Raw genomic sequence first — 26,503 nt, 5'->3', positions numbered from 1 at the left:
ATATTTTATTCTAAACTAATTAAATAAAAAAATATAAATAATAAACTTTGAACAGAGAAAGAGCAGATTTTTATGATATCAATGTAATGAAAATGATCTAGGGTTATGAGCTATCTAACAATCCTATTGTATTCTTCAATTGAATCGACCGACTAATTTATCTAGCTTATTGGTTGACAGGGTTAATATTGCTCATAAGAATCTGTCGAGTTCTTACTCGCCTATTCAAGCTAACCTAACGCCTATATGTCTATGGAGTTAGAATCAACAAGAACGCATTTATAATTCATGTAAATCAACCAAGCAAGGCAATTAGGTATATGTCTATCCTAACCACGAATCTGTTCCCTGATGCCCGAGTTCAAGAACTTGCCCTACTCAATCCTGTATGCAATATAGAATTCCCACTTTCGAGTTCAATTCTAGATTCGTAGATAATATTCAATTGGTGATCAAATAATCAAATAAATAAGCGCAAGATTGAATAAATAAACTAATATGATAAATCAAGAAGTCAAAATCAATATCCGAATAACAATAGTCATGAAAGAACCACAACCCTAGAATGTGAAGTTTAGCTCCATATAGACATGGTAGCCAAACAATAAATCATACAAAGAAACATAAAGATTACTAAGTTTGGTGGGAGAAAGATGGAACTTGATGAATTCCGGCCTCCACAGCTTTGTCGTGACTTTTTCCCCCTTCCCAATATGTTAGATGACCTAAAAGAGGCATTTTTGGCTTATATATTGCGTACAAAAGTCGTGGGCCAAAGTTCTCCTATTTCTAATCTAAATCAGCTTCAGGGATTGATGCTAGGGTGGATGCGTCGCATCCACCTCATCCTCCACTTCTCAGCTTTGCATGCTAGGGTGGATGCTTCGCATCCACCTCGTCCTCCACTTCTCAGCTTCGCATGCTAGGGTGGATGCTTCGCATCCACCCTTTGTTCCTCCATCTCAGCTTTGCCCATGTGTGGATGCTAAGGCGGATGCTATGGGCCGACTTCACTGCTAAGGGTGCACGAAATCTGATTTTTTTCTAGATTGGATGCGACGCATCCAACCCCTCTTCCTCTAGCTAGAGCACCTTTTCTTCATATTTTTGCACTCCAAACACCCTAAATCATCACACACAACTCAATTAGTCATAAAACCAATAATTAAACCATGTTGGGCATTTTAAAGATCAAATAGCATCAAAAAGCGGTTAAAATATGGGTAAAGTAACATCAACACATATCGAAATATGCCCAACATCACCACCCCCACACTTAAACCTTTGTTCGTCCTCGAACAAACCATCAATATAGTAGACGAAACAAAATTAAGCTCTTATCATTCAAAGCACACTACACATATGACCATGGTTATTTGCTACAATTATGCTCTAGAATATGCATTACATACACTTCCCTTTACTTATGTCATTCTTTAAAAATATTCAAACAAAGACAACATGCTCACAACAACCCTAACCTCAAAAACCGACTCAATGTCACAAAGCACTCATGGCTTGAACACCCAACATCATAGAGAAGTCTAATAACGTTACCTATCCCTCGTGAAATCATGTGCCCTCACAACAAGAATAAGAGAGTGAGTTTAATCCACACATTCGAATCTCATGATCAAATATATTTTAATGACTCACATATATCAAAGAAAATCGCTCACTCTCACAAAGAAGTCACATGCATGAAATTGGTACCATAGGCTTGCCCTTAATGTAAATCTCTACTAATGTAAGCTCGCTCGATCTAAAATCAATTAGGACTTTTTCATGGTTGTACTGTGGGCTAAGGGACGGGTAGGATATATTTAAGGAATAGTGACTCGCTCTCCTAAGCACTTTAATACATCACGAAATTACTTTAAGCGTATTTTCTTCAACACCACTTCAATTTCACAAATAATATCACCCCTAAAAACAGTCCCTTCTTCTTTAAGCACTACTTTAGTTCATACCCACTAGCAAGAACAAGACAACAATTTATTCATTTCTATTTTTCCTCTTTTTTTTTCTTTTTTTTCAATTTTCGCTAGTGGTGTAGTATTTTACAAAATAAGTGCATCCTTCTTTCTTTCATTGGTTCCACTCAAAAGTCACCCCACACTTAGTCCCTTCTTACTTCTTTTAGCGCTCATCTAACAATTAAAGTGCTTTAAGAGGTAAAAGGATCAAAACAATGTCAATTAAAAATAAAAAGGGTATATGCTTGTAATGTGGGTACCAAATAACAGGTCTACATGCTCAAAAGGGTTAACTAGGGATAGATTTTATTTGTGATAAGCAATAAGCTCAAAAAGATCAAAGAAAGCCTAAAATCATTTTTCAAACCGAGCATCACCTCAAATTTCGCTTCAACTCATATACCGGGAAAGTTCTAGACACAAGTACAATACATGGACAACACAAAAACCTCACCACACATGGCACATGACACACTAAGGGACGGTCTCATTCTGACTCTCAAATAATGCAAGTATTCACGGAGCCACGAGATATTAAGTATTAAGCGCAAAGTGAACACAAGTCAAGAAAATGAGAAATAGTCGTCACAAAACATGTTATCCAATATATAAAGGCATCAAGATTAATATCAAAATATAGGGGAGATACTACAAATGCCAAAGCATAAATATGCTACTATCAAACAAGTCAAGGGCGCCTAGGTTCATCATTCTTGCTCCTTTTATTCCCTAAATTCCTAATCTACTCGGAAAAAAAAACTACCCGGTTCAAACTACATCCCATGAAAAAGAACCGAGGCACAAAGAAAAATCACAGGGGATTATTACTACCTAAAGAAAGCTAAAAGACATATTTTTGGATTTTTTGTTTAGACTTTAATCCCTCAAGAAAACTGTCTAGGAGATCAATCGTCGGGAAAAGTCCAATTTTTCTAATTTTTCATTTTTTTTTCTTCACAAAAGCTACTACACTTAAGAATGAGTACTACAACTAAGCTAAAATAGCACAGAAACTCATCCAAACGATCTCTTCACCCCACACTTAAAATTTTGCAATGTCCTCAATACACTATAAATAATAAGAGGGTAAACGAGACTCCCTGATAGGCCAAAGGCCGAAGCAATAACGGCTCACGAGGTATTCAGACTTCCCCCAGGCATCGTCCTTTGTGTGGGAACCCCACACTTAGTCCTCACCATCTAGCTCGCTTTTGCACTCTTCTAATGGCTTTGCTTCCTATGCTCATAATCCTACAAAACAAAAATAAATACTACAAAATAATAAAAATAAAATAAAATAAAAAGTAAACAAAAATAAAAGAAAGCAGTAAAGCTGGGTTGCCTCCCAACAAGCGCCTGATTTAACGTCGCGGCACGACGTGAACCACTTTCTGCCTCCACCTCGAACTTATGAATTGAGCCCCTAACATGGCATCCAGTTTACGGCTATGCTCCAGTGGTGGGGCTACAAAGATATAACCAGGCCAAGTAATAAATTTTTCACTCTACACTTCTCGGCCTTTAGATGAGGAATGTAATTTTTGCTTTTTGGCACAAAAAATTCAAAAATATAGGCACTCTCATCCTCACCCTTTGACCCCCTCATTGGCTCAGATGGCTTGATTACTATCTTACTATTTAAACACAATGTGGAAAAATGATTGGAATGAGGTTTAATACGCCTTAACTCATGAATTGTACTACTATTTATATCCCCATATACACACACACTCAAGTCTCCCAAAGTAATGTTATCTATTCCCTCATATGACTCTAGAGTATTCTTCTCAACATTGGCATCCTCAAGAAAAACATGGTCTAATGATTGGTATTCTTGTTTTAGCTCCTCAATTTGGTCTAGAAGATTTTTTTCAGCTTCACACAACTCATCATTAAATTGTTGGCCATTACATGCATCAACCTTTTCATTCAAATTTGCATCCAAGTTATGCACAGCTAAGCGAAAATTATCAATTTTATGTGCAAGATCATCTCTCTCCTTAGACCAATCATTCACCAAAGTTGTCAAAAGACAATGTCGTTCCGCATATTCCCTTAATCGAGAATATTCGTCCCAATACCAACCCTTACTCCCATATTCAAATTCAGCTTTCCAAGAGTTCAGATCATGACAAGCCCAAAATGACGGGCCATATAAGTCTTTCGTCAACCAAGAGTCTTCATCAATAACCCTACCTCCATATATTTCATCCCCAGATGTCATGGTGAAAGAACTAGAAACACACTAAGAGAAAAATCAAATAGTTATAAAAATAAAATATTTACAAAAAGAGAAGGAAAAAAAAAATTGTAAAGATAAAAGTAAAAGCCTACTGTAGAAAAATGGTTAATTTCTAAGTCCCCGACAACGGCGCCAAAAACTTGTTGGGACCAAACACACTCACGCAAGTATACGCGGTCGTCAAGTAATAAAGTGACTAAAAGTCGGATGTCGAACCCACGAGGACTTATGATTAACTATTAAACTAAATTAGACTATCCTAATTATCAAACAAGAATTAAACCTAAAAATATTTTATTCTAAACTAATTAAATAAAAAAATATAAATAATAAACTTTGAACAGAGAAAGAGCAGATTTTTATGATATCAATGTAATGAAAACGATCTAGGGTTATGAGCTATCTAACAATCCTATTGTATTCTTCAATTGAATCGACCGACTAATTTATCTAGCTTATTGGTTGACAGGGTTAATATTGCTCATAAGAATCTGTCGAGTTCTTACTCACCTATTCAAGCTAACCTAGCGCCTATATGTCTATGGAGTTAGAATCAACAAGAACGCATTTATAATTCATGTAAATCAACCAAGCAAGGCAATTAGGTATATGTCTATCCTAACCACGAATCTGTTCCCTGATGCCCTAGTTCAAGAACTTGCCCTACTCAATCCTGTATGCAATATAGAATTCCCACTTTCGAGTTCAATTCTAGATTCGTAGATAATATTCAATTAGTGATCAAACAATCAAATAAATAAGCGCAAGATTGAATAAATAAACTAATATGATAAATCAAGAAGTCAAAATCAATATCCGAATAACAATAGTCATGAAAGAACCACAACCCTAGAATGTGAAGTTTAGCTCCATATAGACATGGTAGCCAAACAACAAATCATACAAAGAAACATAAAGATTACTAAGTTTGGTGGAAGAAAGATGGAACTTGATGAATTCCGGCCTCCACAGCTTTGTCGTGACTTTTTCCCCCTTCCCAATATGTTAGATGACCTAAAAGAGGCGTTTTTGGCTTATATATTACGTACAAAAGTCGTGGGCCAAAGTTCTCCTATTTCTAATCCAAATCAGTTTCAGGGATTGATGCTAGGGTGGATGCATCGCATCCACCTCGTCCTCCACTTCTCAGCTTCGCATGCTAGGGTGGATGCTTTGCATCCACCTCGTCCTCCACTTCTCAGCTTCACATGCTAGGGTGGATGCTTCGCATCCACCCTTTGTTCCTCCATCTCAGCTTTGCCCATGTGCGGATGCTAAGGCGGATGCTATGGGCCGACTTCACTGCTAAGGGTGCACGAAATCTGATTTTTTCTAGATTGGATGCGACGCATCCAACCCCTCTTCCTCTAGCTAGAGCACCTTTTCTTCATATTTTTGCACTCCAAACACCCTAAATCATCACACACAACTCAATTAGTCATAAAACCAATAATTAAATCATGTTGGGCATTTTAAAGATCAAATAGCATCAAAAAGCGGTTAAAATATGGGTAAAGTAACATCAACACATATCGAAATATGCCCAACATCAGTAACTTTCAAGAAAAATGTTACCAAGTGCAAAGCGATGAAGTTCAATATGTAAGTAACTATCAAGGAGGTCAACAAAGGGCTAACAACCAAGGGCAATGGAGACATGGAAACCAATGGCAAGAAGGTAGTTCAAATTGGTCGAACCAAGGCAATCAAGGTTGGAATGGCAACAATCAAGGAAATTGCAATGGGGGACCTTCTTAGAACTATAACCAATCAAGGCCCTACAACAGTCAGGGAAAATCTTCTGGTGATCCTGAACTCAGAGGTTTGATGGAGAGAATGATCTAAAATCAAGAGCAGTCCTACAAAGAAAGTATAGAAATGAATTAGATGGTCAGTTCTCATACCACATCGATCAATGATATGCTCAAATTACACCTATATAAATGGTGTAAGGCGATCGGTGTTAAATATAATAACCCAACTAGGTTGGGGTCGAATCCCCCAGGGAATAGGTGTGAAATGGTTAATTGAATAGTGTGAAACTTGTCTTAAGACGTAGTTCTACTCCGTTAGTTTAAAAATGAGTTTTGTAATTGTCAATTGTTAAGAACAACTATTTTGTTAAGTAAATTTGATTAATTTAATTAAGAAACCAAGGTTGTGTCCCCATCAATGGAATGTAATGCTATCGTTGTTAATATGATATATTTCTAATGGAAGGTCCTTTGATATGCAAATAGTTCCTAAATGACTACCCAATATTTTCCAATAACTAAGTAGTATTTCCTCCTTTTGATTTTTCCAAATATAAAAGAGTTACAATTAAGAGCAACTAATTTATGCCAAGTAGAATCCTCTTATCCCTAAGCGATTCTATTAAACAATATTTAAAGACTTGCGTTCTTGCTATTCAATTCTACCAAAACCCTAACCCACTTTTCTAAGTAAAGATAGAGTCAAATGGCACTAGTCAATGTTTGCAACCATCAACCATAAATGAAGCATAAGAAATAAATAAAAATTAACCAACCATTATATATATATATATATATATATATATATATATATATATATTCAATGGTAAACACCCATTAACATTACACCTACTTAGGGTCCACAACATTAGTATTTAAAGTTAGCTACTCATACTAGAATACAAGAACAACGTAATAAATAAAGTCATAAAGCTTACAAAGAGAATAAAGTCTTGGATTCTCTCTCAAAAGCTTCCAAAATAATGATCTATTAAATTCTCTAAGTGTAGCCTCTTTTTCAGACAAGATAGTCCATAAAAACCCTAATTATTCTATTTATAATGGTCTAAAAGTCGTGGCCAAAAAGTGACAAAAATAACCCTGCAAATCATATCTGTAACCGCAGAATGAGTCATAGAATGCTTTTGCGGTCGGCACATCTTCATTTTTCACTGCAGAATTGATCACAAAGTTTTCTAGTTTTCCATCGCATTATTTTTATCTGCTTCGCATATTGGTTTCGCGACCGCATAACGTACCGTAAAGGCATCTTCACTAGAACTCCTTTTGCATTTGTACGATCAATATGCGGTCCGCATAAGAGTTATGCGACCGCAAAATGGATCACAGACTTGACTCTCAGAAACTGGGATGTTCTGCTTCATTCTGCGATGGGTCAGCGGTCCGCACATCACTTTTGTGATCGTAGACCTGCCGTATTTCTGTCTTTTCATGGGTTTTTGTCATTTTTTTCATGTTCTTGGCTCTTCAAGTCTGGTTTCCTGAAAAACACCAAAACTACATAAGAAATGACTTATAATACTTTAAAATATGAGCTAAAGTCTATGTAATTAGTATCAAAAGTGTCGCATTGCTACGGCACATCAATTAAGCAGATTGAGACTCAACCGGGTCATGAAATCTACCCCCCACCAAGATATATGTCATGTCGTAAGAGCTTACGAAGGGACCCATGAAATCTACCCCCCACACATCAATGATCTCGACCTCCGTCACAAAGTTCATAGGCATCTCATGCCTTCTAGAAATTGACCCTTGTCTTTGACATTGATCAGATGCCCTGACCATTTGGTTTGCATCTTGGTAGATCGATGATCAATAACAACCACATTCAAGCACTTTTATCGCAGTACAATTTCCATCATGGTGGCCCCCAACCGGGGAGTTATGACATGCTTGTCGGCGCAAATCCAGAACAAAAAGGGTTTCTCCCAAAAGTATTGCCTACACTCCCGCAAAAACTTTTTCTTTTGATAAGCTTCCAATCCGTCGGGGATAAGGTCACTAACCAAGAAGTTAGTGATGTCGGCATACCAAGGAGTGGAGGTGCTAGATATTGCTAATAAGTGCTCATCTGGGAAGGCATCATTAATTTTAAGATCTTCTTTTGGTCTCCCTGCCTCTTCAAGCCTAGATAAGTGATCCACAACTTGATTATCTATTCTTTTCCAATCTTTGACTTCAAAGTCAAACTCTTGTTACAAAAGAACCCACCTAATCAATCTTGGTTTAGCATCCTTCTTTGCCATAAGGTAGCGGGGAGCAACATAATCGGTGTAGACTATCACTTTGGATCCCAACAAATAGGCCCAGAATCTTTCAAAAGCGTAGACAATAGCAAGAAGTTCTTGCTCAGTTACAGTGTAATTCATTTATGCACCATTGAGTGTCTTGCTTGCATATTAAACAGGATAAAGAATCTTGTTATATTGTTGACCAAATACTGCTGTAATAGCTACACCACTGGCATCGCACATGAGTTCAAATAGAAGAGACCAATCAGATGTGACAATAATAGGTGTCGCGGTGAGCCTTGCTTTAAATTCCTCAAAAGCTTTGAGGCACTTCTCATCGATCTCAAACTTAGAATCCTTTTCAAGGAACTTGCACATGAGACTTGCAATTTTTGATAATTCCTTGATAAAACGCCTGTAAAAACTGGCATGCCCCAAAAAGCTCCGAACATCCTTTACCGAAGTGGGAGGAGGAAGCTTAGAAATGATCTCGATCTTTGCCCGATCAACCTCTATGCCTTGCTTCGAAATATTTTGGCCAAGGACAATACCCTCGTCCACCATGAATTGACATTCTTCCCAATTGAGTGCAAGGTTTGTTTCCTCACATCTTTTGAGCACTTGTCTAAGGTTGTCAAGGCAATGCTCAAAGGAATCACCAACTACAGAGAAGTCATCCATGAATACCTCTAAGACGTCTTCCACCATGTCCTAGAAGATTGACATCATACATCGTTGAAAAGTAGCAAGGGCATTGCATAGCCCAAATGACATCCGGCTAAAATTAAAGGTTCCATACGGACATGTGAATTTTGTCTTCTCTTGGTACTCCAAGGCGATGTTGATTTGGTTGTAGCCGGAGTAACCATCCAAGAAGCAATAAAATGACCTCCCAGCTAGCCGATCATGCATTTGATCTATAAAAGGCATAGGGAAATGGTCCTTGCAAGTAGAACTATTGAGCTTCCGGTAGTCCATGCAAACTCTCCACCCGGTCACCGTCCTCGTTGGGATGAGTTCATTTTTGTCATTTTTAATCATGGTCATGCCTCCTTTATTTGGCACACATTGCACCGGACTCACCTAAGGACTATCGGCAATGGGGTAGACAACCCCGACATCCAACCATTTTATGATTTCTTTCTTCACCAGCTCTTGCATGGAAGGATTAAACCTTCTTTGATGCTCCACACTAAGTTTGCTCTCGTTCTCCAATGGTATCTTGTGCTCACAAATTTTGGTGGGAATCCCTCGGATATCCGCTTTAGTCCAACCAATGGCCTGTCTGTGCTCCCTCAAGGTATCCAATAAGTGTTCAACCTACACATCATTCAACAAAGAATAAACAATTACGGGTAGAGTTTCATTAGAGCCAAGAAATTTATACCTTATGTGCGATGGAAGTGGCCTGAGCTCAAGTTGTGGCAGCTCGATAATTGAAGGCTTGGCGGGAGGAGTGACTCTATTCTCTAAGTCAAGAGAAAGCTTCTTTGGTGCATAAGTGTAGGACCCAAGCCCTTCCAATGCATTCACCATTCCATGTATCCTTCCATGTCCTCACCATTAAAATTTACCAAAATAGCCGCCAATGCCTCACCAAGGCATTCCTCTTCCATCTTCACCTCGACTGCATCCTCTACCTCATCAACAATATCAATGACTGAGATACTCTCGTATGCATGTGGTAATTTCATACCCTTACTTGCTTGAAAGGTAACTTCTTCATCATTAACTCGGAACATGATCTCATTTAGTTCCGAGTCCATGAGTTCCCTCTCGGTAGCAAGGAAAGGTCTCCCCAAGATGATAGGGATCTCTTTATCAACAGCACAATCGAGAATAACAAAGTCAGTAGGGAGGATAAACTTCCCCACTTTCACAAGCACATCGTCAACTATTCCCACCGGTCGCTTTATTGAGCGGTCGTCCATTTGCAACCTCATATTTGTAGGCCTAGGCATGCCTAATCCTGCTTGTAAATATAAAGGGGTTTTAAGTTGATGCTAGCCCCATTATCACAAAGGGCTCATGCAAAGTCACACAATCCAATAGTGCACGGAATGGTGAAGGCTCTCGGGTCCTCTTTCTTTTGGACGGCGGTTGTTGCAATGATGGAACTAACCCGGTAAGTCACATTCACCACTTCATTCTTGGTAGTTTTATTTTTAGTGATCAAGTCTTTCAAGTACTTAGAAAAACCCGGCATCTCTTGAAATGCTTCCACAAATGGAATGTTCACTGATAATTGTTTTAGGATGTCATAGAACTTTTCGAGTTTGCTATTATCAAACTTTCTAGCTAGTCTTTGAGGGAAAGGAGAAGGAGGTCTAGGAATTGGTGCTAGAGTTTTTAGTGCCTCTATTACCTTCTCCTTAACCTATTCATGGTTCACTTCTTGAGTTATCACCTTCTTCGGGAGTCTTTCAACATCAACAACATTTGGCACCTCAACTTGTGCTTCGACTTCTTGTTCAGAATCTTCCACTTCGACCACTTGTTCATTCTCTTATTGAAGTAGTTTCCCACTTCGATTTGTGATTGCCATACAATGAGAAGTTGGACCACTCCCACAACCTCTTGGGTTTGCAATTGTGTCATTTGGGAGCTGCCTTTTTGCTTCAGATTTTGATCTCATGAGAGATCCCTCATTTGCATTTCCAACTTTGGAATAGATGCGGTGTAAGAACCCACAAGCTCGGTCATATTCTTCATTGAAGTGTCGGATCTCTCTTGACTATGCAATACTCTTTCAAGCATGTTTTTCCAACTTGGACTCACTTGAAGAACTTTCCTTCCATTGTGAAGAGTTATAATATTGCCCCTTTGGTGGAACATAGGGGTTTGAACTCCGATTTGAAAAACTGTTGTTGTTACTTCAGTTTCCTTGATTTGAACTACCTTGGTCGTTTCACCACTATTGGTTGCCTTGCCCTTACGGGTTAGACCTCCATTGGTGGTGTTGTCCTGAACCCTGGTAGGGTTGTCTTTGATATCCTCCTTGAGGATTGTTGACATAATTTGCTTCTTCATATTCATTATTTGACATGGGCTGCACATCTTTCACAACATTCACCTTTTTTGTTTGGCTTTCAGTGAACATTTTTGTCAACACGTTGACATTGGTGGCAAGTCCGGCAATTGTTTGATCTCTTTCTTGGTTATCCTTAATCATGTTGGTCAAGGAAGGAGTACCATATGCAAGTCCACCAGTGGTGTATTTTGAGTGCCCAACTTGGTTATATTCTGCCATCTTGTCAAGAATTTGTGTGACCTTTGCAAATATTTTATCCTTAAAGGACTCATCCGCTACATTTTTGTCTATGGATTGATTCGTAGGATCCAAGCCCATATAAAACTTCTCCAACAAAATATTATTCGGAAAGCCATGATTCGGCGACCTCACTAAATATATCTTGAATCTATCCCATGCTTCATATAGATGCTCCCCCGGTAATTGCTTGAAGAAGAAAATTTTATCCCGGAGCTCGGACTTCTTGCTTTGCGGAAACCATTTTACTAGGAAAGCTCAGACAAGTTCGGGCCAAGTATGGATGGAATTAGGAAGTAGATTTTGGATCCACTGTCTTGCCTCTCCAGTTAGAGAGTACTTGAACACCCTCAACCTTAGGGCATCATCTAAGACATGATTCTTCTTGTGCATTGCACACACACCCAAAATATTTCTTAGATGTTGTGTCGGATCATCATCGGTGGAATTTCGGAGGAACCTCTCTACCTTTAGCATTAGGATTAGACTGTGTTCCACTTTGAAGGTGGCAGCATCAGCTCTTGGAGGGACAATGGCATTTGTATCTTCAATATACTCATCTATATCCGCAAACACATTCTCTTCTTCTGGCTCGCCCATGTTTACCTAATGACACCAAGCAAAGAAAGCAAAGTGTGACTGAATAGAAGAAGACGTAAAGTAAAGCACACACTAGTTAGTAATTTCAAAACCATATACCCCGGCAACGACGCCAAAATTTGATACACTCAAACTATACCTATATAAATGGTGTAAGGCGATCGGTGTCAAATATAATAACCCAACTAGGTTGGGGTCGAATCCCACAGGGAATAGGTGTGAAAAGGTTACTTGAATAGTGTGAAACTTGACTTAAGTCGTAGCTCTACTCTGTTAGTTTGAAAACAGTTTTGTTATTGTGAGTTGTCAAGAACGGCTATTTTGTTAAGAGAATTTGATTAATTTAATTAAGAAACCAAGGTTGTGTCCCCATCAATGAAATATAATGCTATCGGTGTTAATATAATATATTTCTAATGGAAGGTCCTCTTATATGCAAATAGTTCCTAAATGACTAGCCAATATTTTCCAATAACTGGGTAGTATTTCCTCCTTTTGATTTTTCCAAATATAAAAGAGTTACAATTAAGAGCAACTAATTTATGCCAAGTAGAATCCTCTTATCCCTAAGCGATTCTATTAAACAAGATTTAAATCCTTGAGTTCTTGCTATTCAATTCTACCAAACCCTAACCCACTTTTCCAAGTAAAGATAGAGTTAAATGGCACTAGTCAATGTTTGCGACCATCAATCATAAATGAAGCATAAGAAATGAATATAAATCAACCAACCATTATATATATATTCAATGGTAAACACCCATTAACATTATACCCACTTAGTGTCCACAATTTTAATATTTAAAGTTAGCTACTCATACTAGAATACAAGAACAACGTAATAAATAAAGTCATAAAGCTAACAAAGAGAATAAAGTCTTGGATTCTCTCTCAAAAGCTTCCAAAATAATGGTCTATTCAATGCTCTAAGTGTAGCCTCTTTTTCAGACAATATGGTCCACAAAAACCCTAATCATTCTATTTATAATGGTCTAAAAGTCGTGGTCAAAAAGTGACATAAATGACCATGCAGATCATGTCTGCGATCGCAGAATGGGTCGCAGAACGCTTTCGCGGTCCGCACATCTTTATTTTTCACCGCATAATTGATCACAAAGTTTTCCAGTTTACCATCGTATTATGGTTATGCTGTCCGCATATTGGTTTCGCGACCGCATAACGTACCACAAAGTCATCTTCACTAGAACTCCTTTTGCATTTGTGTGATTACTATGCGGTCCGCATAAGAGTTATGCGACTGCACAATGGATCGCAGACTTGACTCTAAAAAGCTGGGATGTTCTGTTTCATTCTGCGTTAGGTCTGTGGTACGCATATCACTTTTGCAGTCGCAAATCTGCTGCATTTCTGCCTTTCCATGAATTTTTGTCATCTTTTTCATGTTCTTGGCTTTTCAAGTGTGGTTTCCTATAAAACACCAAAATACATAAGAAATGAATTGTAATACTTTAAAACATGAGCTAAAGTCTATGTAATTAGTATCAAAAGTGCCGCATTTCGACGGCACATCAATCAAGTAGATTGAGACTCAACCGGGTTAGATTTCCTCTCAATTGAATGTCAGGCCACATGGAACAATGCAAGGTGAATACTATTGCTAATCCCAAGGGAAATGATGGTACATGTCACATCTTTGCCATTACCACTAGAAGTGGTATGGTCCTTATAGGAAGAACTATTGTGATCGAAGATGATGAAGTAGATGAGATAACATTTCCGAGAGTGTCTGAACCTCCATAAGTTGATGAATCAGTAAAAGAGCAAGTTATAGTCAAAGAGTTCATCCAACACCTAGCACTTCAACACAGGTAATTGATGTCCATACAAAAGAAAAAGAAGCAATCAAGGAGTCGAATGTAGAGACACCAAAGGATTACAAACCTGTTACATCTCGCATTTTCGTACATTAAAGTTTCGTCGTAAGTTAACCGGCGTAAGCTCGGGGATGAGATTTTCTTGATACTATTAGCATTTATACTATTTACAACGAGCGATAAGTAAGTGTCGTGGAGGATAAAGGGTAAACGAATTAAAGAAACTGAGTTTCGTTGAAGGTTGTCAATTTGGGATAAAATACGATCCGAGCCATAATACCCGGTATTTATGGACTAGTTCTATACAAGGTACCCCATGAGCACGATAGTAGGGTATGTAAAGTATATTAAAAGTGAGTAGTATATTAAGTAATGTGAGATAATTCTTAATTATGTGGGTAATTGGCTAATTATTGATTAATGGGAGATTAACTATTTAATTAAGAAATGGTTGGATAAGACTAACCTTCCCCCCACGTGGAAGCATCCCCCATCCCCATGTATGACTCTTAAGTCATTAATATATGTGGCAATATTAAGAGATGTGAGAATTACCAAGTCTTATAATGTGAGTCACATCATTCATTTAATGAAAGAGATCCATTTTTAAGTCTTAGGAACATGAGTCATTAGTCACATATTCATCTAAGGACAAAGAGCCCATTCAAGTCTTAAGAATGTGAGTTCTTCAAAGGGCAGAACAATTCCATACCTAAATTAGATAACATTGGTTGTTGATTCTGTAAAGCGTAAATTGCAAATTCTAAGCGAATCGGTTCAAGTATGTTAAGGCTATCCCTTCTTTCCTTTTGGCATGATCCATACAATACAAACGAAACGAGAAAATGCACAACTTCCATAAATGACTCTATTCATAGAAATGCTAGAGATGTTTATGTTCTTGATTCCCCGTGTGTCCTATTATTCTATCATCTGTTTATGGGTCTCAGAAAATACATAAGTTGATAATGTTTATTTCATGATATTAATCAGAGGCATAATGGTCTTATGATGTTCCGAGAAAATTATATTGACGCATTTCTCATGCATTGCATTTATGTGTACATATACATTGACCCATGACCAGATGGCGTTATATACGCGTATATATGTATATTATATGTATATGGGATATGGAAAAAGGTTACGGCATTATATACGCATCACCATCTGATCAGCTGGTATACGTTGATGAAGTTGCCCACAGTAGCCGAGATGATATGATGCGATGCCTTCAGAGGCTTGATGATGTTATGTACACCTATACCTATGTATGACACGACATTTACACGCATGTGCATGACATTATAAAAGTTTCAGAATTTACAAAGTTATTTAGACTTACAAGCGGAATTCTTTATTCCATGTTTCATATATGTCTTTTATGTACTGATTTTCATGCCATACATACTTAGTACATTATTCGTACTGATGCTCTATTTCCCGGGGTCTACGTTTCATGCCCGCAGGTGCAGGTAAGCAAGCTGACGGTCCTCCTTCTTAGGATTCTTGATCAGCGAGAGTTGGAGTGCTCTACTTGATCCGGAGCTGCTTTTGATTTTGGTACGATATGCTGTATACATATATGGGTATGACGTGGCCCAGTCCTGTCCTTGTACAATTGTATTTTCTATTAGAGGTCTGTAGACAGTTATGTATAGTTGGATAGTATGTGGCCTTGTCGGCTTCCAAGTTTGGGTATATTGTTGTCTATAGCAGCCTTGCCGGCTCGCCCACTGTATTCCGCATGTATATGTACATATGTCTTTTGGATAGGTTTACCTCACATATGTTATTCATGTTTATATCTTAGATGCATGCTTAAGGATGTTCGACAGGCAGGACTCGGGCATCCCTCGCGGCCCACCGGTTTGGGTCGTGACAAAAGTTGTATCAGAGCAGTTCTGTCCTAGGGTTATCTACAGACCGTGTCTAGTAGAGTCTTGTTTATGAGTGTGTTGTGCACCACACTTATAAACATGAGGCTACAGGATATATAGGATGTTATCCTCTCTTCTTATCTTAGATCGTGCGATATAAGAATTCATGTTCATAATGATATCTTATATTTTCAGCGATGCCTCCGAAATCTACAGCTGCCCAGAAGGGAAAGTCCGTGGCTGATGAGACTACTAGTCAAGCGCCATGAGTTACCAGGGCTCGGGGAGAGTCTCATAGTGAGGTTCCATCTCAGAATTCACATACCCCGCCCTCTCCAGAAGAGCTCTGAGGAGAACCAGCTCCGGCACCCGCCCCTGTACGTTCAACCCCTCAGCCAAATGCACCGGGTCATTAGATGAGAGATGTTATTCAGCTGTTAACTCGATTAGTAGCCATACAGGCTTGGCATCAGGAAGTAGGTATTGGTCATGTAGATAGATCCGGTAGTGCGAGGGTTCGTGATTTTATTAATTTGGACCCTCCGGTATTCACTGGGGAAGATCCAAATGAGGACCCTCAGGTATTTATTGATAGAATGCAGAGGACTTTGAGGGTAATGAAGGCCACTGCGACTGCGTCGGTTGAGCTAGTTTCCTATAGACTCCAATATGTTGCAGTTAATTAGTACGAGTCTTGGGAATTGTCCAGAGGTGAGAATGCCCCTCCAGTAGTATGGCATGAGTTTACAAAAGCTTTTCTTGGACATTATCTTCCACCAGAGATTAGACGGGCCAGAGTTGATAGGTTCTTGACCCTTCGACAGGGTAACATGAGTGTTCAGGAGTATAGTTTTTAGTTTGATTCGTTGGCTAGGTATGCTCCCACTATTGTATCTAAGATGGAGGATCGGGTTCACCAATTCGTGATGGGGTTAGAGCCGCACTTGCTTAACGATTGTATGTTAGTCTCACTTCAGCCAGACATAGATATTTCTCGTATTCAGGCATACACTCAGGGTGTAGAGGAGCGCAAGCAGAAGTAGAAGGCTGATCGTGAGCATGATCGGGCCCATAATAAGAGAGCGAGGTCTTCGAGTCCTTCTGGTAAGTTTCGAGGTGGTCAGAGACCAGAATAACCGAACTATCCAGCCCAGCCATCGGCTAGCGCGCCCCCTCAGTTTGGCGGTAAAAGATTTGATCGTTCCACATATTCAGTATAGGGGTGAGTTAAGTCAGATGAGGCCGCCCTTGCCACAATGTGCTTAGTGTGGTAAGCAGCATACCGGGTAGTGCCGTATGGGGTTGGGTGTTTATTATACTTGTGGTTATCAGGGCCACGTTATGAGGGATTGTCCGACGAGAGGTGATGCAAGCATAGCTTAGACAGCGAGATCTGTAGCTGGTTCGTCATTATCAGTACGCCCCCTGCGCAAGGTTCACGAGAACTAATGAGTCGTGGTAGAGGCAGAGGCGGAGCATCTAGCTCGAGCGGTCCTTAGAACCACATTTATGCATTAGCAGGACGACAGAATCAAGAATCATCACCCGATGTTGTTATAGGTATATTATCTGTCTCCTCATATGATGTATATGCCCTGATTGACCCAGGTTCCACCTTATCATATGTCACTCCGTTGGTTACTAGTAAGTTTGGAATAAAACCTGAGTTGGTTAAGCCTTTTGAGGTGTCCACACCTATTGGGGATCTAGTGATAGCCAGGCGGGTATATAGAGGTTGTATAGTAGTAGTTCATAGTCGATCTACAGTAGCGGACCTAATTGAGTTAGATATGGTAAAATTTGATGTTATAATGGGTATGGATTGATTGGCTTCTTCTCATGCCAACGTTGATTGTAGATCAAAGATGGTCCGATTCTAATTTCCAGGGAGCCTGTTTTGGAGTGGAAAGGTAATATGGCATCGTCGAGAGGTAAATTTATTTCCAATCTCAAGGCAAGGAAGATGATCAGAAAGGGTTATATTTATCACTTAGTTCGGGTTCGAGATGTGGAAATAGAGTCACCAACCATTCATTCTATCCATGTGGTCAATGAGTTTCCCGATGTTTTTCCCGATGAGCTTCCTGGTCTTCTGCCAGAGCGAGAAATTGAGTTTGCTATTGACCTACTACCATATACTCATCCAATATCTATTCCTCCCTATAGAATGGCCCCCGCAGAGCTGAAAGAGTTGAAGTAACAACTAAAGGACTTACTTAAGAAAGGCTTTATCAGACCTAGTATATCACCGTGGGGAGCACCTGTGTTATTTGTGAGGAAAAAAGATGGTTCCTTACGGATGTATATTGATTATAGACAGTTGAATAAGGTGAAGATCAAGAATAAATACCCGCTCCCGAGTATTGATGATTTATTTGATCAGTTGCAAGGTGCCAAGTGTTTCTCAAAGATAGACTTAAGGTCCGGGTACCATCAGGTAAGGGTTAAGGAGAAAGATATTCCGAAGACAACATTCAGGACCAAATACGGGCACTTTGAGTTTTGTGTTATGTCGTTCGGTTTGACCAATGCCCCAGCAGTATTCATGGATTTGATGAACCGTGTGTTCAGAACCTTTTGGATCTGTTCTTAATTATATTTATTGACAATATATTAGTATATTCTCGTTTAGAGGCTGAGCATGCAGATCATTTGTGTACTGTGCTCAGAGTTCTACAAAAAGGGAAGTTGTATGCAAAATTCTCTAAATGTGAATTCTAGTTGAACTCTATAGCTTTCCTTGGGCATATCATTTCGGGTGAAGGTATCCGGTTTGATACACAAAAGATTGAGGCAGTAAATACTTGGCCTATACCCACGACACCGACGGAGGTTCGTAACTTTCTCGGTCTGGTAGGTTATTACAGGATATTTGTAGAGGGATTTTCTTCCCTTTCAGCACCTTTGACAAAGTTGACTCAAAAGGGGGCAAAGTTTCAATGGACTGATGCTTGCGAACGGAGTTTCCAGGCATTGAAGGACAGATTGACTTCTGCACTGGTTCTAACGCTCCCAGAAGGGACTGATGGTTATGCTATCTACTGTGACACCTCGGGTGTTGGATTGGGTTGTGTACTGATGCAGCATGGTAAGGTTGTAGCTTATGCTTTTAGACAACTAAGAAAACACGATAAGAATTACCCAACCCATGATTTAGAGTTAGCCACAGTGATTCATGCACTAAAGCTGTGGAGGCACTACTTATATGGCATTCATGTTGATATCTATACGGATCATAAGAGCCTCCAGTATATCTTCAAGCAAAAGGAATTGAATTTACATCAAAGGAGATGGTTGGAGCTAATTAAAGATTATGACGTTGATATTTTATACCATCCGGGAAAGGCGAACGTGGTAGCCGACGCCCTCAGCCGTAGATCTATGGGTAGCCTATCATATTTACAGCCAGAAAAGAGGGGAATAGCCCATGAGATTCATCAGCTAGCTAGTCTTAGAGTTCGGTTACTGGACTCAGGTGATATTGGAATTACAATTCAGGATACGGCAACATCCTCTTTAGTAACTGAAGTAAAGGAATGCCAGTACGAGGATCCTGTATTAGTTCATTATAGGGATACCACCCCTCAGAACGAGAAGACACCATTTGAAATTACAGAAGATGTGTTCTTCAGATATCGAGGATGATTATGTGTCCCTAATGTTGCAAGGCTGCATCGGCAGGTTATGGAAGAAACTCACTATTCTCGTTATTCTATCCATCCAGGAGCGACAAAGATGTATCATGATATCAGGGAAGTATATTAGTAGGACGGAATGAAAAAGGATATAGCGGAGTTTGTTGCTCAGTGTCCTAACTGTCAGCAGGTTAAGACTGAGCTTCAACAACCCGGTGGATTATTGCAGGCTATGAAGATTCCGACTTGGAAATGGGAAGTAATCAATATGGATTTCATCATAGGCTTACCTCGTACCCAGCGTAAGTTCAACTCGATATGGGTGATTGTTGATAGGCTTACAAAATCAGCCCATTTTCTGCCCGTTAGGACTACATATTTCGCAGAGGATTATACAAGGCTTTATATTAAGGAGATAGTATGATTACATGGTGTCCCTGTATCTATTATCTCGGGTAGAAGAGCTCAATTTATAGCTAACTTCTGGAGATCCTTCAAAAAAGGATTGGGGACTTAGGCAAGTTTTAGTACAATATTTCATCCCCAGACAGACGGGCAGGCTGAGCGTACTATTCAGACACTTGAGGATATGTTACGGGCTTGTGTGATAGACTTCAAGGTTAGCTAGGATGATCATCTTCCGCTTATTGAGTTCGCATATAATAATAGCTACCATTCCTAGTATTCAGATGGCTCCATACGAAGCTCTTTATGGACGGAAGTGGTTCGATGTTGGGGAAACTACGTTAGTAGGACCAGAATTGGTACAACAAGCAATCAAGAAAATTAAGCTTATACAGGAAAGGCTATTAGTAGCTCAAAGCCGTCAGAAGTCTTATGCGGATAATCGACGGCGAGACTTGGAGTTTTAGGTTGACGACTGGGTATTCCTAAAGGTTTCACCGATAAAAGGCATTATGAGGTTCGGTAAGAAAGAAAAACTTAGCCCTCGGTACATTGGGCCATATAGGATCATACGCAAGGTAGGCCAGGTAGCATATGAGTTAGACTTGCCTTCGAACTAAGAGTCTGTACATCCAGTCTTTCATGTGTCTATGCTCCGTAAATGTATCGGAGATCCTTCTAGAATCGTGTCAATTGACGACGTTCAGGTCATAGAGCAGCTATCATATGAATAAACTCACATTGCTATACTAGATAGACAGGTTCGGAGATTGAGGACTAAAGACATAGCTTCGGTGAAAGTACTTTAGAGAAACAACAATGTGGAAGAAATGACATGGGAGGCCAAAGAAGACATGAAGTCTAGATATCCTCACTTATTTCCTCTTTCAGAGAAGGGTCCGACTGAGACATTACAACCTTAAGGTACGTGTATGGATTCTTGTGTTAGTTATTGTCATTGGTTGTGTAAGGCCATTGTCATTATTGATGATTGTGGTCCTATGTGGCATTAAATTATTGAGTTTCTACAGGAAGAGTTGGTAGTAGTATTGTTACAAAGGTGACTCTGCCAAAGTTATATAGATCCCAAGGAGTTAAAACATTCGAGGACAAATATTTCTAGGGGGGAGGATGTTACATATCGTGTTTTCGTATGTTAAATTTCATCGTAAGTTAATCGACGTAATCTCGGGGATGAGATTTTCTTGAGACTATTAGCATTTATGTTATTTATTACAAGCGATAAGTAAGTGTTGTGGAGGATAAAGGGTAAACGAATTAAAGAAAATAAGTTTCGTTGAAGGTTGTCGATTTGGGATAAAATACGATCCGAGTCATAATACCCGGTATTTATGGACTAGTGCTATACAAGATACCCCATGACCACGATAGTAGGGTACGTAAAGTGTATTAAAAGTAAGTAGTATATTAAGTAATTTGAGATAATTCTTAATTATGTGGGTAATTGATTAATTATTGGTTAATGGGAGATTAACTATTTAATTAAGGAATGGTTGGATAAGACTAACCCTCCCCCCACGTGGAAGCACCCCCATCCCTATGTATGACTCTTAAGTCATTAATATATGTGGCAAGATTAAGAGATGTGAGAATTTGGCAAGTCTTATAACGTAAGTCACATCATTCATTTAATGAAAGAGATCCATTTTTAAGTCTTAGGAACATGAGTCATTAGTCACATATTCATCTAAGGATAGAGATCCCATTTAAGGTTTAAGAACGTGAGTTCTTCAAAGGGCAGAACAATTCCATACCAAAATTAGATAGCGTTGGTTGTTGATTCTGTAAAGCGTAAATTGCAAATTCTAAGCAAATCGGTTCAGGTATGTTAAGGTTATCCCTTCTTTCCTTTTGGCATGATCCATACAATACAAATGAAATGAGAAAATGCACAACTTTCATAAATGACTCTATTCATAGAAATGCTAGAGATGTTTATGTTCTTGCTTCCCCATGTGTCCTATTATTCTATCATCTATTAATGGGTCTCAAAAAATACATAAGTTGATAAAGTTTATTTTATGATATTAAATAGAGGCATAATGGTCTTATGATGTTCCGAGAAGATTATATTGATGTACTTCTCATACATTGCATTTATTTATACATGTACATTGACCCATGAGCAGATGACTTTATATACGCATATATATGTATATTATATGTATATGGGATATGGGAAAAGGTTACAACGTTATATATGCACCACAACCTGATCAACTGGTATACGCTGATGATGTTGCCCACAGTGGCCGAGATGATATGATGGGATGCCCTCAAAGGCTTGATGATGTTATGTACACCTATACCTATGCATGACATGACATTTACACGCACGTGCATGACATTATAAAAGTTTCAGAATTTACAAAGTTATTTAGTCTTACATGCAGAATTCTTTATTCCATGTTTCATCTATGTCTTTTATGTACTGATTTTCATGCCTTACATAGTTAGTACATTGTTCGTACTGACGCCCTATTTCCCGGGGCCTGCGTTTCATGCCCGCAAGTGCAGGTAGGCAAGCTAACGGTCCCCCTTCTTAGGATTCTTGATCAGCAAGAGTTGGAGTGCTCCACTTGATCCAGAGCTGCTTTTGATTTTGGTACGATATGCTTGTATACATATATGGGTATGATGTGGCCCAGTCCCATCCTTGTACAGTTGTAATTTCTATTAGCGGTCTGTAGATAGTTATGTATAGTTGGATAGTATGTGGCCTTGTCGGCTTCCAGGTTTGGGTATATTGTTGTCTATAGCAGCCATTGTATTCCGCATGTATATGTACATATATCTTTTGGATAGGTTTCCCTCACGTATATTATTCATGTTTATATCTTAGACGCATGCTTAAAGATGTTTGACAGGTAGGACTCGGGCATCCGTCGCGGCCCACCAGTTTGGGTCGTGACAAGACCATTTCCCAAGCCACCTCCTCCTTATCCGCAAAGGTTTGCCAGACAACTAAAAGAGAGACAATTGTAGATATTTATGACATACTGAACCAAATTACCATCACGGTGCCTTTTGTGGAGGCACTTGAGAAAATGCCAAGGTATGCCAAATTCATGATAGACTTGGTCATCACGAAGAAAAGTGTCAAATTTGAGACGGTCAAAGTAACACATCAATGTAGTGCAATCATTACATAGACTGGAGTGAAAAAGATGGGAGACCTGGGAGCATTCACTATTTCGTGCACTATTGGTATGACAAGTTTCGCTAAGGCATTATGTGACTTGGGGGCAAATATTAATCTAATGCCTTATGATGTGTTCAAGAAATTTGGTTTGGATGATCCAAGGCCTACCACTATGAAGCTACTTATGGGAGGATCATACTCTGAAAAAGTCGTTGGGAGTTATTGATGATATTCTTGTTAAGGTGGATCATTTCTACTTTCCAGCAGACTTTGTGATATTGGAATGCAAAGTTGATAAAGAGGTTCCCATCATACCTGGGAGACCATTCTTAGCTACAGGATGGGCTGACTGTGATGTAGAAGTGTGAGAATTGAAATTCCATTTGAATGATGAAGAGGTCATTTTCCACATCCAGAAATCAATGAAACAACCACATAATTATGGAGTGATTTCCGTGGCTGACATAGTAGATGAAATGGTGGAAGACGACAGGGAAGAGTTCTTTCATGATGAAACCTTGAAGGTTGTCCTCCTAAATTCAGAAAATGAGGCCATGGAAGGTTACATTGAAGATGTGATGGCTTTGGAGAGATTTGGTTCCTATTCTTACAAGCCTGAGAAATTGTCTCTTGAAATGGAAAATCGGGGCACTCCTCCTACTAAGCCATCCATCATTGAGCCACCAAATCTAGAGTTTAAGCCTTTGCCTTCACATTTGAGGTATGCATTTCTGGGCCCTACTAAGTCTTTACCTGCTATTATCTCATATTCTTTATCTAGTGTGCAGGTATCTTTACTGCTTGCTAAGAAATCACAACTTGGCATTAGGATGGACCTTCCTTTTGTATACATAAGATTAAACTCAATGATGATTGCAAGCCATGTATCTAGCATCAACGAATATTAATCCACCGATGCAAGAGGTGGTAAAGAAGGAGATCATAAAATGGTTAGATGCCGGAGTGGTATATCCCATCTCAAATAGCACATGGGTTAGCCCAGTGCAATGCGTGCCCAAGAAAGAAGGGATAATAGTGGTGCCAAATGACAAGAATGAGTTGATTTCAATGAGAGCAGTCACCAGAAGGAGAGTATATATGGATTATAGAAAGTTGAATAAATCTACTAGGAAATAACATTTCCCACTTCTATTCATGGACCAGATGTTAGATCGGTTAGCAGGGCATGCCTTTTATTTTCTTGATGGCTACTCGGGGTACTATAACGATTCGACCGATCATTTTAAGAATTAGCATTCTGTTTGGTGGTTTAAGGTCTTGAGAAGCTTTATATTATGTGTTATGACGTGCGTGCGTGGTCGAGTTTGGATTTCGAATGATTCGGGATTAATTTGGAAGAAGGATTCTTGTTTTAGAAGCTTAAACGGTAAGAGTTGACCGAGTTTGACTTTTTTGTAGATGGCTCTGAAAAGGGTTTTTAATGGTTCCAATAGCTCTGTGTGGTGATTTTAAGAGCATGTCTGGATGTTGATTTGGAGGTTTGTAGGTCGTTTCGACGTGAATTGGCGAAAGTTGAAAAAATGAAAGATTTTAAAATTTTTGACCAGAAGTTTACTTTATTGATGTCGGGGTTGGATCTCAGTTCTGGAAGTTGAAATAGGTCTGTACTGTCATTTATGATTTGTGTGCAAAATTTGAAGTCAATCGGAGTTGGTTTGGTCTGAATCGACATTAATTTTGGAATTCGGAAGTTCATAAGTTTCTTAGGCTTGAATCGATGCTCAATTAGTGATTCTAGTATTGCTAGAGGCAATTTGAGGCTTCGATAAAGTTTGTATCATGTTTTGGGACTTGCTAGTATACTTGGTTGAGGTCGCATGGGGCTCGAGTGAGTTTCAGACGGGTTTGGATTGTGTCGTGCTCTTATTTGATGTTTCAGCATACTTACTTTTGACATAAAGGGTACCACATTGTGCAAACGACTTTTGATTTGTGATTTGATTGAACCATCGAATCCGTATCGTAATTACAGAACCATAACAATAAGAATCGTCGCATTCCGAGGTCGTATGAGAGAGTTATGTCCATTTTCGTGTCGGGAAATACTATTGTTTTCCTGGTGCTTGAGGGAACAGAGGCAAATCGCAGGTGTCAAATGCAATTTATAAGTCTCAGGTGTCAGATGCAATTTATAAGTATCAGGTGTAAAATGAAATTTAGAAATCTTTGGGGTCAAATGCAATTTATAAATCTTAGGTGAGTCATCCGTGTTGCACGTGAGTCGTCCGTGCGGTTATGAATGGTAATGTGGGCACAAGATGCCAAGTGATTAGGGTTCATAAATTGGACCCGTGAAATATGACTATGAGGTGAATTACCTCAGGTAAAGCTTTGAACAAATCTTGGGTGGACGCGGTTGCTCCAATTGAATTATTACTTGTTCCCTCTACTTGGTTTCACCGGACTTTAACTGTATTCAGCTTACTCTACGGCATTATTACCTGTTTGTTTCCCTGCTGCTAATTTTTGCTCTTAGTTTCCTATTACAAGCATTGTTTGGTATTGTTATCATGTTTAGTTTTATTCTGATATTGTTCCCTGTTAGTTTCACATTCATACTTGTACAGGTTATTTGATCTAATAGGTGTCTTAACTAGGCATCGTCACTACTTCACCGAGGTTAGTCTTGATATTTATCGGGTACCGTTGTGGTGTACTCATGCTATGCTTTTCTGCACATTTTTGTGCAGATCCAGGTACTACGGAGTTGGTTGATCATTAGCTAGTCATTCGGACTTTGGTATGGAGACTCAAGGTATACTTGTTGTCGCATTCGCAGGCCTCGAAGTCACCTTCTGATATTCTACTTATACTATATATTTCTATTCCGAAACAGTTGTACTTGGAAGACTTTCTAGTAAACTCAGTAGAGCGTATGACTTGTATTACCGGTTTTGGGATTGTAAGCTTTGTATAAAATATTTATGTTCATGTTTAATAGTGTTTGGTTGAGTTTTTCATTAATTCAGTAAGTGTTAGGCTTACCTAGTCCCTAAGACTAGGTGTCATCGCGACATCCTACGGAGGGAAATTGGGGTCGTGACAAGTTGGTATCAGAGCTCTAAGTTCATAGGAGCTACAAGTCATAAGCGAGCTTAGTAGAGTCTTGCGGATCGGTACAGAGACGTCTGTACTTATCTTTGAGAGGCTATAGAACTATTAGGAAGACTTCACTTCTTTCATTCCTATCGTGCGAGTTTATTGATCTCGAGTTTGAGCCTTTGTCATTCTATTCTCTCACAGATGGTGAGATCATGAGCTGCAGTCACTAATGGCGCTGTCCCCAAAGCCGATTTTGCTAGGGGCTGGGGCAGACACAGAGGAGCACGTACCTTAGCTAGAGCACCTGTCAGAGCAGTAGTTGAGGAGCTACTAGTAGCTCCGGTAGGGGGACAAGCACAGGAGGCGCCTGTTGCTACCCCGGGACTTGATGAGACTTTAGCACAGTTCCTGAGCATGTTTGACACAT

At 39.3% G+C, this 26,503-nt stretch overlaps 1 protein-coding gene and 1 non-coding gene across 2 annotated transcripts; one reads left to right on the top strand and one right to left on the bottom strand.

The window, feature by feature from the left end:
• Window positions 1-10,253: 10,253 nt before the first annotated feature.
• On the bottom strand, window positions 10,254-11,576 carry LOC138894619 (uncharacterized). Its single transcript, XM_070179329.1, has 2 exons — window positions 11,301-11,576; window positions 10,254-10,604 (listed from the first exon to the last, which is right to left on the bottom strand). The coding sequence occupies exons 1-2, from the start codon at window positions 11,574-11,576 to the stop codon at window positions 10,254-10,256; spliced, it is 627 nt and encodes a 208-aa protein (XP_070035430.1).
• Window positions 11,577-11,607: 31 nt separating this feature from the next.
• On the top strand, window positions 11,608-11,714 carry LOC117276665 (small nucleolar RNA R71). Its single transcript, XR_004506935.1, has one exon. It is a non-coding gene; the product is annotated as a small nucleolar RNA R71 (small nucleolar RNA).
• The last annotated feature ends 14,789 nt before the right edge of the window (window positions 11,715-26,503 follow it).

The sequence above is a fragment of the Nicotiana tomentosiformis genome, chromosome 6 (assembly GCF_000390325.3).
Source record: "Nicotiana tomentosiformis chromosome 6, ASM39032v3, whole genome shotgun sequence".
Taxonomy (NCBI): Eukaryota; Viridiplantae; Streptophyta; class Magnoliopsida; order Solanales; family Solanaceae; genus Nicotiana; species Nicotiana tomentosiformis.
The sequence above is the reverse complement of the archived record's forward strand: the minus strand, read 5'-3'. Positions and strand labels throughout refer to the sequence as shown.

Coding starts and splice junctions, on each gene's coding strand:
- LOC138894619 (XM_070179329.1), bottom strand. CDS start 11,576: ATGGGCTTGGATCCTACGAATCAATCCATAGACAAAAATGTAGCGGAT. Junction 10,605..11,300: donor CTGAAAGCCAAACAAAAAAG/GTGAATGTTGTG, acceptor AACCATGAATAG/GTTAAGGAGAAGGTAATAGA.